General features: G+C 50.3%; 1 protein-coding gene across 1 annotated transcript in view; it reads left to right on the forward strand.

Annotated features, from left to right (window-relative positions):
• cfi (complement factor I) overlaps positions 1 to 13,136 on the forward strand; it is a 205,100-nt gene that overhangs the window by 52,208 nt on the left and 139,756 nt on the right. Inside the window, exon 4 of the mRNA XM_063046272.1 lies at positions 5,523 to 5,676. Coding sequence (XP_062902342.1) covers positions 5,523 to 5,676 — 154 coding nt within the window. The remainder of the gene's footprint in view (positions 1 to 5,522; positions 5,677 to 13,136) is intronic.

Below are 13,136 nucleotides of genomic sequence, written 5' to 3' on the forward strand. Positions count from 1 at the left end.
AGGGAAAGCAGAGGATATTGTCTACATGGACTTCAGTAAGGCCTTTGACAAGGTCCCGCATGGGAGGTTAGTTAGGAAAATTCAGTCGCTAGGTATACATGGAGAGGTGGTAAATTGGATTAGACATTGGCTCGATGGAAGAAGCCAGAGAGTGGTGGTAGAGAATTGCTTCTCTGAGTGAAGGCCTGTGACTAGTGGTGTGCCACAGGGATCAGTGCTGGGTCCATTGTCATTTGTCATCTATATCAATGATCTGGATGATAATGTGGTAAATTGGATCAGCAAGTTTGCTGATGATACAAGGATTGGAGGTGTAGTAGACAGTGAGGAAGGTTTTCAGAGCCTGCAGAGGGACTTGGACCAGCTGGAAAAATGGGCTGAAAAATGGCAGATGGAGTTTAATACTGACAAGTGTGAGGTATTGCACGTTGGAAGGACAAACCAACGTAGAACATACAGGGTTAATGGTAAGGCACTGAGGAATGCAGAGGGATCTGGGAATACAGATACAAGATTCCCTAAAAGTGTTGTCACAGGTAGATAGGGTCGTAAAGAGAGCTTTTGGTACATTGGCCTTTATTAATCGGAGTATTGAGTATAAGAGCTGGAATGTTATGATGAGGTTGTATAAGGCATTGGTGAGGCCGAATCTGGAGTATTGTGTTCAGTTTTGGTCACCAAATTACAGGAAGGATATAAATAAGGTTGAAAGAGTGCAGAGAAGGTTTACAAGGATGTTGCCGGGATTTGAGAAACTCAGTTACAGAGAAAGGTTGAATAGGTTAGGACTTTATTCCCTGGAGTGTAGAAGAATGAGGGGAGATTTGATAGAGGTATATAAAATTATGATGGGTATAGATAGAGTGAATGCAAGCAGGCTTTTTCCACTGAGGCAAGGGGAGAAAAAAACCAGAGGACATGGGTTAAGGGTGAGGGGGGAAAGTTTAAAGGGAACATTGGGGGGGCTTCTTCACACAGAGAGTGGTGGGAGTATGGAATGAGATGCCAGATGAGGTGGTAAATGCGGGTTCTTTTTTAACATTTAAGAATAAATTGGACAGATACATGGATGGGAGGTGCATGGAGGGATATGGTCCGTGTGCAGGTCAGTGGGACTAGGCAGAAAATGGTTCGGCACAGCCAAGAAGGGCCAAAGGGCCTGTTTCTGTGCTGTAGTTTCTATGGTTCTATTCTGTGGGGACTCGGGACAAGTCGAGGGGTTCCGGGACAGGCGGGGTCGCGGTAGATTCCGTGGGAGATGGGGCTGACCATAGACAGTTGTCGTGACAAGACTGACTCCATTCTGCTATCCTCCTGGTGGACCAGTCGATATGGGGATTGTGTTGGGTCAGCCATGGATACCCTAGAACTACCGGGGCTTGAGGTGAATGAATGAGATTGAATCATACCTCCTCCCGATAGTTGCCGGATAAGATCAAGGTCTGGGGCGGCATACAGTGGGACACCGGAGCCAGCAGTTTTCCATCCAGGGCCCAGGCCTCCGGGGGGGTGGGGTAGTTAGTGGCTCGCGAGGTATTCCAGCCTGAGAGGCTATGTCTTCGTCCAGCAGATTGCCCTCGGCACCGGAATCCACCAAAGCGGATAGGGACAGGGACTGTCGTTGGTAATTCACGGTAGCTGGGATCTGCATCTGAATCTGGGGGGCTGAAGGGAGTATCGTCCAGTTCACCAGGGCCCCCCTTTTCACTGGTGAGCCCTCCCTTTTGGCCGCTGAGGGCAGGTATCCCGAAAATGTCTTGGCTGGCCACAATAGTAGCAATCCCCAGCTCTCCACCTCCGAAGTCGTTTGGCTGGGGAGAGATGGCTCTGTCCCAGCTGCATCAGTTCCTCCCGCAGGGTGGTGGGGACGGTCAGAGCAGGAGCTACACTTGGAGCAGTTGGGGAAGGGGGGGCTGGCTGAGACTGATAAGGTGAACTGTGGGCTTCCCCGAGGAGCGGGGCAACTGGTTCTTTCTCTCAGCCGCTCTTGAAGTCGATTACCTAATCTAGTGCCTAGCCAGACCAGAGAGTCCAGACAGTCCGGGTCATCCCTCGCTGCCAGTTCATCCTTTATCTTGTCCGAGAGGCCTGTCAAAACACCTCCCGTAGGGCCTCGTCATTCCACCCTGAGTCTGTGGCTAAAGTTTGGAACTCAATGGAATACCTTGCTACACTTTGCAAACCCTGACAAAGAGTCAGCAAGTGTTTAGCGACGTCCTTACCACGAATGGGATGTTCGAAGACCTTCCTCATTTCAGCAACAAAGGAGGGGAAGGAGGAACAAACCTCTGGTCGGTTATCCCATATCGCAGTTGCCCTAGCCAAGGCATCCTCTGGTAACAGCCCCATGATGTACACAATCTTGGATTTATCTGAAGTATAGGTACGTGGCTGCAGCTCAAAGACCAGAGAGCATTGTAACAAGAAGACCCGGCTCCTCCTTGGGTCCCCAGCATAGGGTTCGGGCTCGGGTACGGATGGCTCTCGAGGAGACTGTGTTGTTGATCCCAGGGGCGACACCATCCTGCACGGTGCAGTTTGGGTAGTCGGGGTTTTTGGAGGGGACAGAGAAAGGGAAGCGGAAACTCGGTCTGCCTGCTCACTGACCTTCCATACATTCATGGATAGCATCCAAAGGTTATCCATGACCTCCCTACGTAGTTGGTCGTGGGTGCCCAGTAGGTAAACCTGGCTGGCGAGGGCCTGTTGTATGGGATCCGTGTCCACTGGGTTCATTATGGCCAGTTCATTCTGTTACACGGGCGTGGCAGTCGACAAACCCAAGTGCAGAACACGGGCGGAGGCAGAGTCAGGAGGCATTATTGACATAGCGAGCGTGGAATCGGTATCCAGGAGAGTCTTTACCCAAAATCCTAGGTTTGGAGAGAATCAAGGAGCAATGCTGGACTTAGAACCGACAGCCCTAAGAACCATGAAACAAGGTTACTCACACCGAAGTCAACCAACAAGCTGGCAACCCCTTGTTGTGATCACAGGGTCTTTATCCTGCATTTTCTGATGGGAAGCAGGTGTGTGTAGATAGTGGAACCTGGGAATGATTGGAATTTAAATGAAGGGATTGAAGTCCAATTCCTGAGGTAAATAGCAAGGTGGGGGATTGCCAAAAGGGACCATGACACTCTCTCACTCACTTTCCCCAATCCTTTCCAACATCCTGCTCTCTCTCGCTCACTTTCCCCAATCCTTCACTTCCCTCAATCCTTTACAACATCCTGCTCTTACTCCTCACTTGCCCTCTGATATTTTTTTTAAATTTGATTTTATTTTCGTGATAAAGTGTGCAGTAGGCCCTTCCAGCCCCAGTAAACCCACAACCCAGATTAATGTTAACCAAATCATGGGACAATTGACACTGTCCAAATTAGATTATGAGGATACTCAGTCCTCATTTATTGTCATTTAGAAATGCATGCATCAAAAAAACGATACAATGTTCCTCCAGAATGATATCACAAGAAAAGACAGGACAAACCAAGACTAAAACTTACAAAACCACATAATTATAACATATCAAAGTTGCTGGTGAACGCAGCAGGCTAGGCAGCATCTCTAGGAAGAGGTACAGTCGATATTTCGGGCCAAAGGGAGAAACTCTCCCTGCCATGAACCTCCAGGCGCTGCCAACTTGCCGAAGCAGCACCATTGGAAGCACCCGACCGCAGCGGACTCTGAGTCCGTCCGAAAACTTCGAGCCTCTGACCAGCCCTTCTGACACAGCCTCTCTGAGCACCATCCTCTGCCGAACGCCTCGACCCACCCCGGCCGCCGAGCTACAAGCAAAGCCGAGGACTCAGGGCCTTCCCCTCTGGAGATTCTGGACCACACAGTAGCAGCAGCAGCGAAGCAGGCATTTCAGAAGTTTCACCAGATGTTCCTCCGTGCTCTCACGTCTGTCTCCATCAAATCAGGATTGTGCACGGCGATCCTACTTGACAAATAACAGACATCACCACCAGAGTGGCCACTGCGAGCTGCATCGTGCCGCCATCTTCTCCTCCCTTGTAACCTACCCTTTACGTCTTTGGAGTGTGGTAGGAAACCAGAGCAGGGGAAAAGCTGTGCATTCGATGGGTGTGACGTACAGAGAGTCCTTGCAGAATGGCGAAGGAATTGAACTCCAAGCTCTGGAACACCCTGAGCTGTCACAGCATCATGCTAACTGCTACACAACCTTTATCTTTTTCTGCTCTTTTGCTCATGTCTCAGGCCTCTTTTCTCTCTTACTCCTCACTTCTCCCAGTCATCATATGCACTCACCCGATTGCGATTGTGGACCGTTATCCTCACAAATCCCTTTCCCTTTGCAGACTTCTTCTTCACTCAGCTTCCCCCTCTTACTCCTCACTCACTCTGCCCAGTTATACCACTCATTCACACATTCATTCCCTTTTGCAGCCTTTAAATCTCTTCATTCACTTTCCCCTTATTCTCAGACTTTTGCTCTCTTACCTTCATTACCTTCTCAATCTCACACATCTTTTCTCACTGAATCTCCCACTGTTTATCTTCACATTCCTTGCCTCTGCATTCTTGATCTTCACATCCCCCTCTTTGATGATTTTATTTTATCTAGACCACTCATCACCAATCCTTCATTACCAGTCCTGTTCTCTCACTTTTGATTTACATTTTCACTTTTGTTTTATCTGTTTTTGACTTTCACCTTTCTCTCAGCCATTTTGAAGTAACCTGTTTCTCTGTCTTCTAACGCACACTTGCCCTCTCACTCACATGTTCTTTATTTTTACCCATTCCTTCATTCTGCTATGTCTCGCCATCATGCTCTTTATCGCCTTTCATTTCACACACTTTATGCTTTCGAATCCTTCACCCACTTCCTTGATCTGCTGCTCTTTATCATCAGTTGCCTTTTCATTCTCAATCCCTTTAAGTCAACAGCACTCCATCAGTAGTTGCTCCCTCACTCTCCTGCTTTCTATTCCTCCACCCCATGCTCCTACTCTTTATCTTCATTTCCCCGCTGATCCTTTATCCTCACTTCCCACCGCCTTGCTTCTGCTTCATAACCTCCTTTTGTCTCTCCCTTGTCCACTCTTTATCCTCACACTGTCCCCACTCCTTCTCAATAGTATCACTTCCCTTCTCCATCTCCAACACTTTATCTTCCCTCATGCTACTCTCTCCCTCACTCATCACTCATCCTCTCTCACTCATGTCGAATCTCGAATCACTATTGTGTTCTTTATCTCACACCAGTACTCTCTCCCCAGAACTTTGTTCTCAATTTTTTCCCATATTTCATTTTCACCCATCTCAGGCTACCTTCTCCCGTACTCCCAGGAATTTCTGCTGCTAATCAACTTCAGGTAGCTTGTTTTCTTCAGCCAGTCTTGTCCAATTCAACGGTAAATTTCTCCTTAATATAATTTATAATGCAAACAATATTCAAGATTGAATGGATCCATCCACAGTAATAAGTTGTCATGTGAATAATTGTATACACAAACATGTAGATTAAATTCATTTGATTTTCATTTTAGGACATGCTGAAGTTCATTTGGATGCTTCTGATTCTTCAGGAGTTGTTTTATTCACTTTCAATCATACATTAGAAGGATTACCGGTCTGCCTAAAGGAGAAGAATTGGACAATGCATGAGGCAAATGTAGTCTGCAGACAACTCAGCTTTAGACTGTAAGAAATTACAAAAAGATTTCTGGTTTTGAAATAATTTAAATCTGTGCTTACGAATGCCTGTTAGAGGATATTTGTAGATTATAAATTACACATGAGGGCAGTACAATGTTGCAGCAGCCTTGCAGCTCCAGTAAGCCTGACCTCCAATCCAGAGTTTTCACCCTCTCCCTGATGAGTGGTTTGTACCCTCTCCCCAATGCCCTCCAACACTCTGAGTGGAGTTTGCACCCTCTCCCCAATGCCCTCCAGCACTCTCTGAGTGGAGTTTGTACCTTCTCCCCAATGCCCTCCAACACGCTCTGAATGGAGTTTGCACCCTCTCCCCAATGCCCTCCAAAACTCTCTGAGTGGAGTTTGCACCCTCTCCCCAATACCCTCCAATAATCTCTGAGTGGATTTTTCACCCTCTCTCCGATGCCCTCCAACACTCTGAGTGGAGTTTGCACCTTCTCTCCGATGCCCTCCAAAACTCCCTGAGTGGAGTTTGTACCCTCTCCCCAATGCCCTCCAACACTCCCTGAGTGGAGTTTGTACCCTCTCCCCAATCCCTCTAACACTCTCTGAGTGGAGTTTGTACTGTTACGTACCCTGTAACTGGGTTGCCAAACCAGCAGAAATGGTACGCTTGTTGGAGTCTGGATTACTAGGAACTAATTAAGTTTTATTAAAGAAATAAGTAGTACAGTACTCGAATCGTAAGGATATAAATGTAACAGGTTAGCAATGATAGTATACACATATACACAGATCTAGGGTAAGAGGAATCAACCAAGCTCTATCGCAGTCTAGGGAGTAAAGTGATCAGTCTTAAGTGAAGCAGAGTTCAGTTCAGTTTAGTTTAGTGCAGTTCACAGTAATCGCTGTTGTCGTGCCGTTGGAGAGAGAGATAGAGAGAGAGAGAGATGCAATTTGGTTTCAGGCAGACCTTTTGGATGTCTTCGCAGTTGGTTTCGGGTCACGCGAACCAGACCTCCAAACTCCCACCAACTTGTGGGGCCACACTGGTCTTCCCAGGGTCTCGTGTTGTCTCGTGTGCCTTAGCAAACCCGCTCCTTTGATCCCCCTGCTGGCGTATCACCTGTCCATCAAACTTCAAACAGTTCAGGTTCAAAGCAAACGGTCTGTCAATAGCTGAATTTTGTTTCTTACCTGTTAATCCCTCTCTTCTCACTTATTAGCATTTTGATTGTGTCTCCATTGTATATTCACCATCTCCCCAATGCCCTCAAAGACACTCTGAGTGGAGTTTTCACACTCTCGCCGATGTCCACCAACACTTCCTGAGTGGAGTTTTCACCCGCTCCCCGATGCCCTCCAACAATCTCTGAGTGGCATTTGCCCCACCTCCCCAGTACCCTTCAACGCTCTCTGAGTGGAGTTTGCACCCTCTCCCCAATGCCCTCCAACACTCTCTGAGTGGAGTTTACACCCTCTCCCAGATGACCTGCAACACTCCCTAAGTGGTGTTTGTACCCGCTACCAATGCCCTGCAACACTCATTGAGTGGCGTTTGCACCCTCTCCCCAGTACCCTCCAACACTCACTGAGTGGAGTTTCTCCCTTCTCACCAATGCCCTCCAACAGTCTCTGAGTGGAGTTTGTACCCTCTCCCCAATGTCTTCCAACAATCTCTGAGTGGAGTTTGGACCCTCTCTCCGATGCCCTCCAAAACTCTCTGAGTGGAGTTTGGATCCTCTCCCCAATGCCCTCCAACACTCTCTGAGTCGAGTTTGTACCCTCTCCCCAGTAGCCTCCAACACACTCTGAGTGGCGTTACCACCCTCTCCCAAATACCCTCCAACACTACCTGAGTGCAGTTTGCACCCTCTCCCCAATGCCCTCCAACACTCTCTCTGAATCGAGTTTGTACCCTCTCCCCAATACCCGCCAACACTCTCTGAGTGGAGTTTGCACCTTCTCCCCAATGCCCACCAACACTGTCTGAGTGGACTTCGCACCCTCTCCCCAATGCCCTCCAACACTACGTGACTGCAGATTGTAGCTTCTCCCCAATGCCCTCCAACACTCTCTCTGTGTGGAGTTTGTACCCTCTCCCCAATGCCTGCCAACACTCGCTGAGTGGAGTTTGTACCCTCTCTCCAAAACCCTCCAACACGCTCTGAGTGTAGTTTGCACCCTCTCCCCAATGCCCTCCAACACTCTCTGAGTGGAGGTTGCACCCTCTCCCGAATTACCTTCAACGCTCTCTGAGTGGAGTTCCTACCCTCTCCCCAAGGCCCTCCAACACTCTCTGAGTGGCGTTTGCACCCTCTCTCTGATACCCTCCAACAGTCTCTGAGTGGAGTTTGTACCCTCTCCCCATACCCTCCAATAATCTCTGAGTGGATTTTTCACCCTCTCCCCAATGCTCTCCAACACTCTCAGAGTGGAGTTTGCACCCACTCTCCGATGCCCTCCAACACTCCCTGAGTGGAGATTGCACCCTCTCCCTAATTACCTTCAACAGTTTCTGAGGGGAGTTCGTACCCTCTGCCCAAGGCCCTCCAACAATTTCTGTGTGGAGTTTTCACCCTCTCTCCGATGCCCTCCAACACTCCCTGAGTGGAGATTGTACCTTCTCCCCAATGCCCGCCAGTACTCTCTGAGTGGAGGTTGCACCCTCTCTCCGATGCCCTCCAAAACTCTCTGAGTGGAGTTTGGATCCTCTCCCCAATGCCCTCCAACACTCTCTGAGTCGAGTTTGTACCCTCTCCCCAGTAGCCTCCAACACACTCTGAGTGGCGTTACCACCCTTTCCCAAATACCCTCCAACACTACCTGAGTGCAGTTTGCACCCTCTCCCCAATGCCCTCCAACACTCTCTCTGAATCGAGTTTGTACCCTCTCCCCAATACCCGCCAACACTCTCTGAGTGGAGTTTGCACCTTCTCCCCAATGCCCACCAACACTGTCTGAGTGGACTTCGCACCCTCTCCCCAATGCCCTCCAACACTACGTGACTGCAGATTGTAGCTTCTCCCCAATGCCCTCCAACACTCTCTCTGTGTGGAGTTTGTACCCTCTCCCCAATGCCTGCCAACACTCGCTGAGTGGAGTTTGTACCCTCTCTCCAAAACCCTCCAACACGCTCTGAGTGTAGTTTGCACCCTCTCCCCAATGCCCTCCAACACTCTCTGAGTGGAGGTTGCACCCTCTCCCGAATTACCTTCAACGCTCTCTGAGTGGAGTTCCTACCCTCTCCCCAAGGCCCTCCAACACTCTCTGAGTGGCGTTTGCACCCTCTCTCTGATACCCTCCAACAGTCTCTGAGTGGAGTTTGTACCCTCTCCCCATACCCTCCAATAATCTCTGAGTGGATTTTTCACCCTCTCCCCAATGCTCTCCAACACTCTCAGAGTGGAGTTTGCACCCACTCTCCGATGCCCTCCAACACTCCCTGAGTGGAGATTGCACCCTCTCCCTAATTACCTTCAACAGTTTCTGAGGGGAGTTCGTACCCTCTGCCCAAGGCCCTCCAACAATTTCTGTGTGGAGTTTTCACCCTCTCTCCGATGCCTTCCAACACTCTCTGAGTGGAGTTTGTACCCTCTCCCCAATACCCTCCAACACTCTCTGAGTGGAGTTTGTACCTTCTCCCCAATGCCCGCCAGTACTCTCTGAGTGGAGTTTGCATCCTCTCCCAATGCCCTTCAACACTCTCTGAGTGGAGTTTGCACCCTCTCCCGAATTACCTTCAACGCTCTCTGACTGGAGTGTGCACCCTCTCCCCAAGGCCCTCAAAGACTCTCTGAGTGGAGTTTGCACCCTCTCCCCAATGCCTTCCAACACTCTCTAAGATGATTTTGTATCTTCTCCCCAAGACCCTCCAACACTCCCTGAGTGGAGTTTGTACCTTCTCCTCAAAGCCCTGCAGCCCTCTCTGGTGGAGTTTTCACCTTCTCTGCGATGCCCTCCAACACTCTCTGAGTGGCGTTTGCAACCTATCCCCATAACCCTCCAACAATCCCTGAGTGGATTTTGTACCTTCTCCCCAATGCCCTCCAACACTCTCTATGTGGAATTTTCACCCTCTCTCCGATGCCCTCCAACACTCACTGAGTTGAGTTTGCACCGTCTCTCCGATGCCCTCCAACACACTCAGAGTGGAGTTTGCAGCCTCTCCTCAGTGCCATCTAGCACTCTCTGAGTGGAGTTGTCACCCTCTTCCCAATGCCCTCCAACACTCTCTGTGTTGAGTTTTCGCCCTCTACCCGATGCCCTCGAACACTCTCTGAGCGGAGTTTGCACCCTCTCCCAATGCCCTTCAACACTCTCTGAGTGGAGTTTGCACCCACTCCTGAATTATCTTCCACGCTCTCTGAGTGGAGTTCGTACCCTCTCCCCAATGCCCTCCAACACTCTCTGAGTGGAGTTTGTACCCTCTCCCCATACCCTCCAATAATCTCTGAGTGGATTTTTCACCCTCTCCCCAATGCTCTCCAACACTCTCAGAGTGGAGTTTGCACCCACTCTCCGATGCCCTCCAACACTCCCTGAGTGGAGATTGCACCCTCTCCCTAATTACCTTCAACAGTTTCTGAGGGGAGTTCGTACCCTCTGCCCAAGGCCCTCCAACAATTTCTGTGTGGAGTTTTCACCCTCTCTCCGATGCCTTCCAACACTCTCTGAGTGGAGTTTGTACCCTCTGCCCAATGCCCTCCAACACTCTCTGAGTGGAGTTTGTACCTTCTCCCCAATGCCCGCCAGTACTCTCTGAGTGGAGTTTGCATCCTCTCCCAATGCCCTTCAACACTCTCTGAGTGGAGTTTGCACCCTCTCCCGAATTACCTTCAACGCTCTCTGACTGGAGTGTGCACCCTCTCCCCAAGGCCCTCAAAGACTCTCTGAGTGGAATTTGCACCCTCTCCCCAATGCCTTCCAACACTCTCTAAGATGATTTTGTACCTTCTCCCCAAGACCCTCCAACACTCCCTGAGTGGAGTTTGTACCTTCTCCTCAAAGCCCTGCAGCCCTCTCTGGTGGAGTTTTCACCTTCTCTGCGATGCCCTCCAACACTCTCTGAGTGGCATTTGCAACCTATCCCCATAACCCTCCAACAATCCCTGAGTGGATTTTGTACCTTCTCCCCAATGCCCTCCAACATTCTCTATGTGGAATTTTCACCCTCTCTCCGATGCCCTCCAACACTCACTGAGTTGAGTTTGCACCGTCTCTCCGATGCCCTCCAACACACTCAGAGTGGAGTTTGCAGCCTCTCCCCAGTGCCATCTAGCACTCTCTGAGTGGAGTTGTCACCCTCTTCCCAATGCCCTCCAACACTCTCTGTGTTGAGTTTTCGCCCTCTACCCGATGCCCTCGAACACTCTCTGAGCGGAGTTTGCACCCTCTCCCAATGCCCTTCAACACTCTCTGAGTGGAGTTTGCACCCACTCCTGAATTATCTTCCACGCTCTCTGAGTGGAGTTCGTACCCTCTCCCCAATGCCCTCCAACACTCTCTGAGTGGAGTTTGCACCCTCTCCCCAATACCTTCAAATACCCTCTGAGTGCAGTTTGCACCCTCTCCCCAATGCCCTCCAACACTCACTTATTGGAGTTTGTACCATCTTCCCAATGCCCTCCAACACTCTCTGAATGCAGTTTATGCCCTCTCCGGAATGCCCTCCAATACTCTCTCTAAGTGGAGTTTGCACCCTCTCTCCGATGCCCTCCAAAATTCTCTCAGTGGAGTTTGCACCCTCTCTCCGATGCCCTCCAACACTCCCTGAGTGGAGTTTGCACCCTCTCCCCAATGCCCTCCAACACTCTCTGTGTTGAGTTTTCACCCTCTCCCGGATGCCCTCCAACACTCCCTGAGTGGAGTTTGCACCCTCTCCCCAGTGCCATCCAGCATTCTTTGAGTGGAGTTGTCACCCTCTTCCCAGTGCCCTCTAACACTCTCTGTGTTGAGTTTGCACCCTCTTCCCAAAGCCCTCCAATGCTCCCTGAGTTGAGTTTGCACCCTCTCCCCAAAGCCCTCCAACACTCCCTGAGTGCACTTTGCACCCTCTCCCCAATGCCCTCCAACACTCTCTAATTGGAGTTTGTACCATCTACCCAATGCCCTCCAACACTCTCTGAGTGGTGTTTGCACCTACTCCCCAGTGCCATTCAACACTCTCTGAGTGGAGTTGTCACCCTCTTCCCAGTGCCCTCCAACACTCTCTGAGAGGACTTTGCACCCTCTCTCTGATGCTCTCCAACACTCTCTCAGTGGAGTTTGCACCCTCTCCCCAATACCCTCAAATACTCTCTGAGTGCAGTTTGCACCCTCTCCCCAATGCCCTCCAACACTCTCTGACTGGAGTTTGCACCCTCTCTCCGATGCCCTCCAAAACTCTCTGACTGGAGTTTGCACCCTCTCCCGAATTAACTTCAACGCTCTCTGAGTGGAGTTCGTACCCTCTCCCCAATGCCCTCCAACACTCTCTGAGTGGAGTTTGCACCCTCTCCCCAATACCTTCAAATACCCTCTGAGTGCAGTTTGCACCCTCTCCCCAATGCCCTCCAACACTCACTTATTGGAGTTTGTACCATCTTCCCAATGCCCTCCAACACTCTCTGAATGCAGTTTATGCCCTCTCCGGAATGCCCTCCAATACTCTCTCTAAGTGGAGTTTGCACCCTCTCTCCGATGCCCTCCAAAATTCTCTCAGTGGAGTTTGCACCCTCTCTCCGATGCCCTCCAACACTCCCTGAGTGGAGTTTGCACCCTCTCCCCAATGCCCTCCAACACTCTCTGTATTGAGTTTTCACCCTCTCCCGGATGCCCTCCAACACTCCCTGAGTGGAGTTTGCACCCTCTCCCCAGTGCCATCCAGCATTCTTTGAGTGGAGTTGTCACCCTCTTCCCAGTGCCCTCTAACACTCTCTGTGTTGAGTTTGCACCCTCTTCCCAAAGCCCTCCAATGCTCCCTGAGTTGAGTTTGCACCCTCTCCCCAAAGCCCTCCAACACTCCCTGAGTGCACTTTGCACCCTCTCCCCAATGCCCTCCAACACTCTCTAATTGGAGTTTGTACCATCTACCCAATGCCCTCCAACACTCTCTGAGTGGTGTTTGCACCTACTCCCCAGTGCCATTCAACACTCTCTGAGTGGAGTTGTCACCCTCTTCCCAGTGCCCTCCAACACTCTCTGAGAGGACTTTGCACCCTCTCTCTGATGCTCTCCAACACTCTCTCAGTGGAGTTTGCACCCTCTCCCCAATACCCTCAAATACTCTCTGAGTGCAGTTTGCACCCTCTCCCCAATGCCCTCCAACACTCTCTGACTGGAGTTTGCACCCTCTCTCCGATGCCCTCCAAAACTCTCTGACTGGAGTTTGCACCCTCTCCCGAATTAACTTCAACGCTCTCTGAGTGGAGTTCGTACCCTCTCCCCAAGGCCCTCCAATAATCTCTGAGTGGATTTTTCAACCTCTCTCCAATGCCCTCCAACACTCTCTGACTGGAGTTTGC

The sequence above is a fragment of the Mobula hypostoma genome, chromosome 4 (genome assembly GCF_963921235.1).
Source record: "Mobula hypostoma chromosome 4, sMobHyp1.1, whole genome shotgun sequence".
Classification (NCBI taxonomy): Eukaryota; Metazoa; Chordata; class Chondrichthyes; order Myliobatiformes; family Myliobatidae; genus Mobula; species Mobula hypostoma.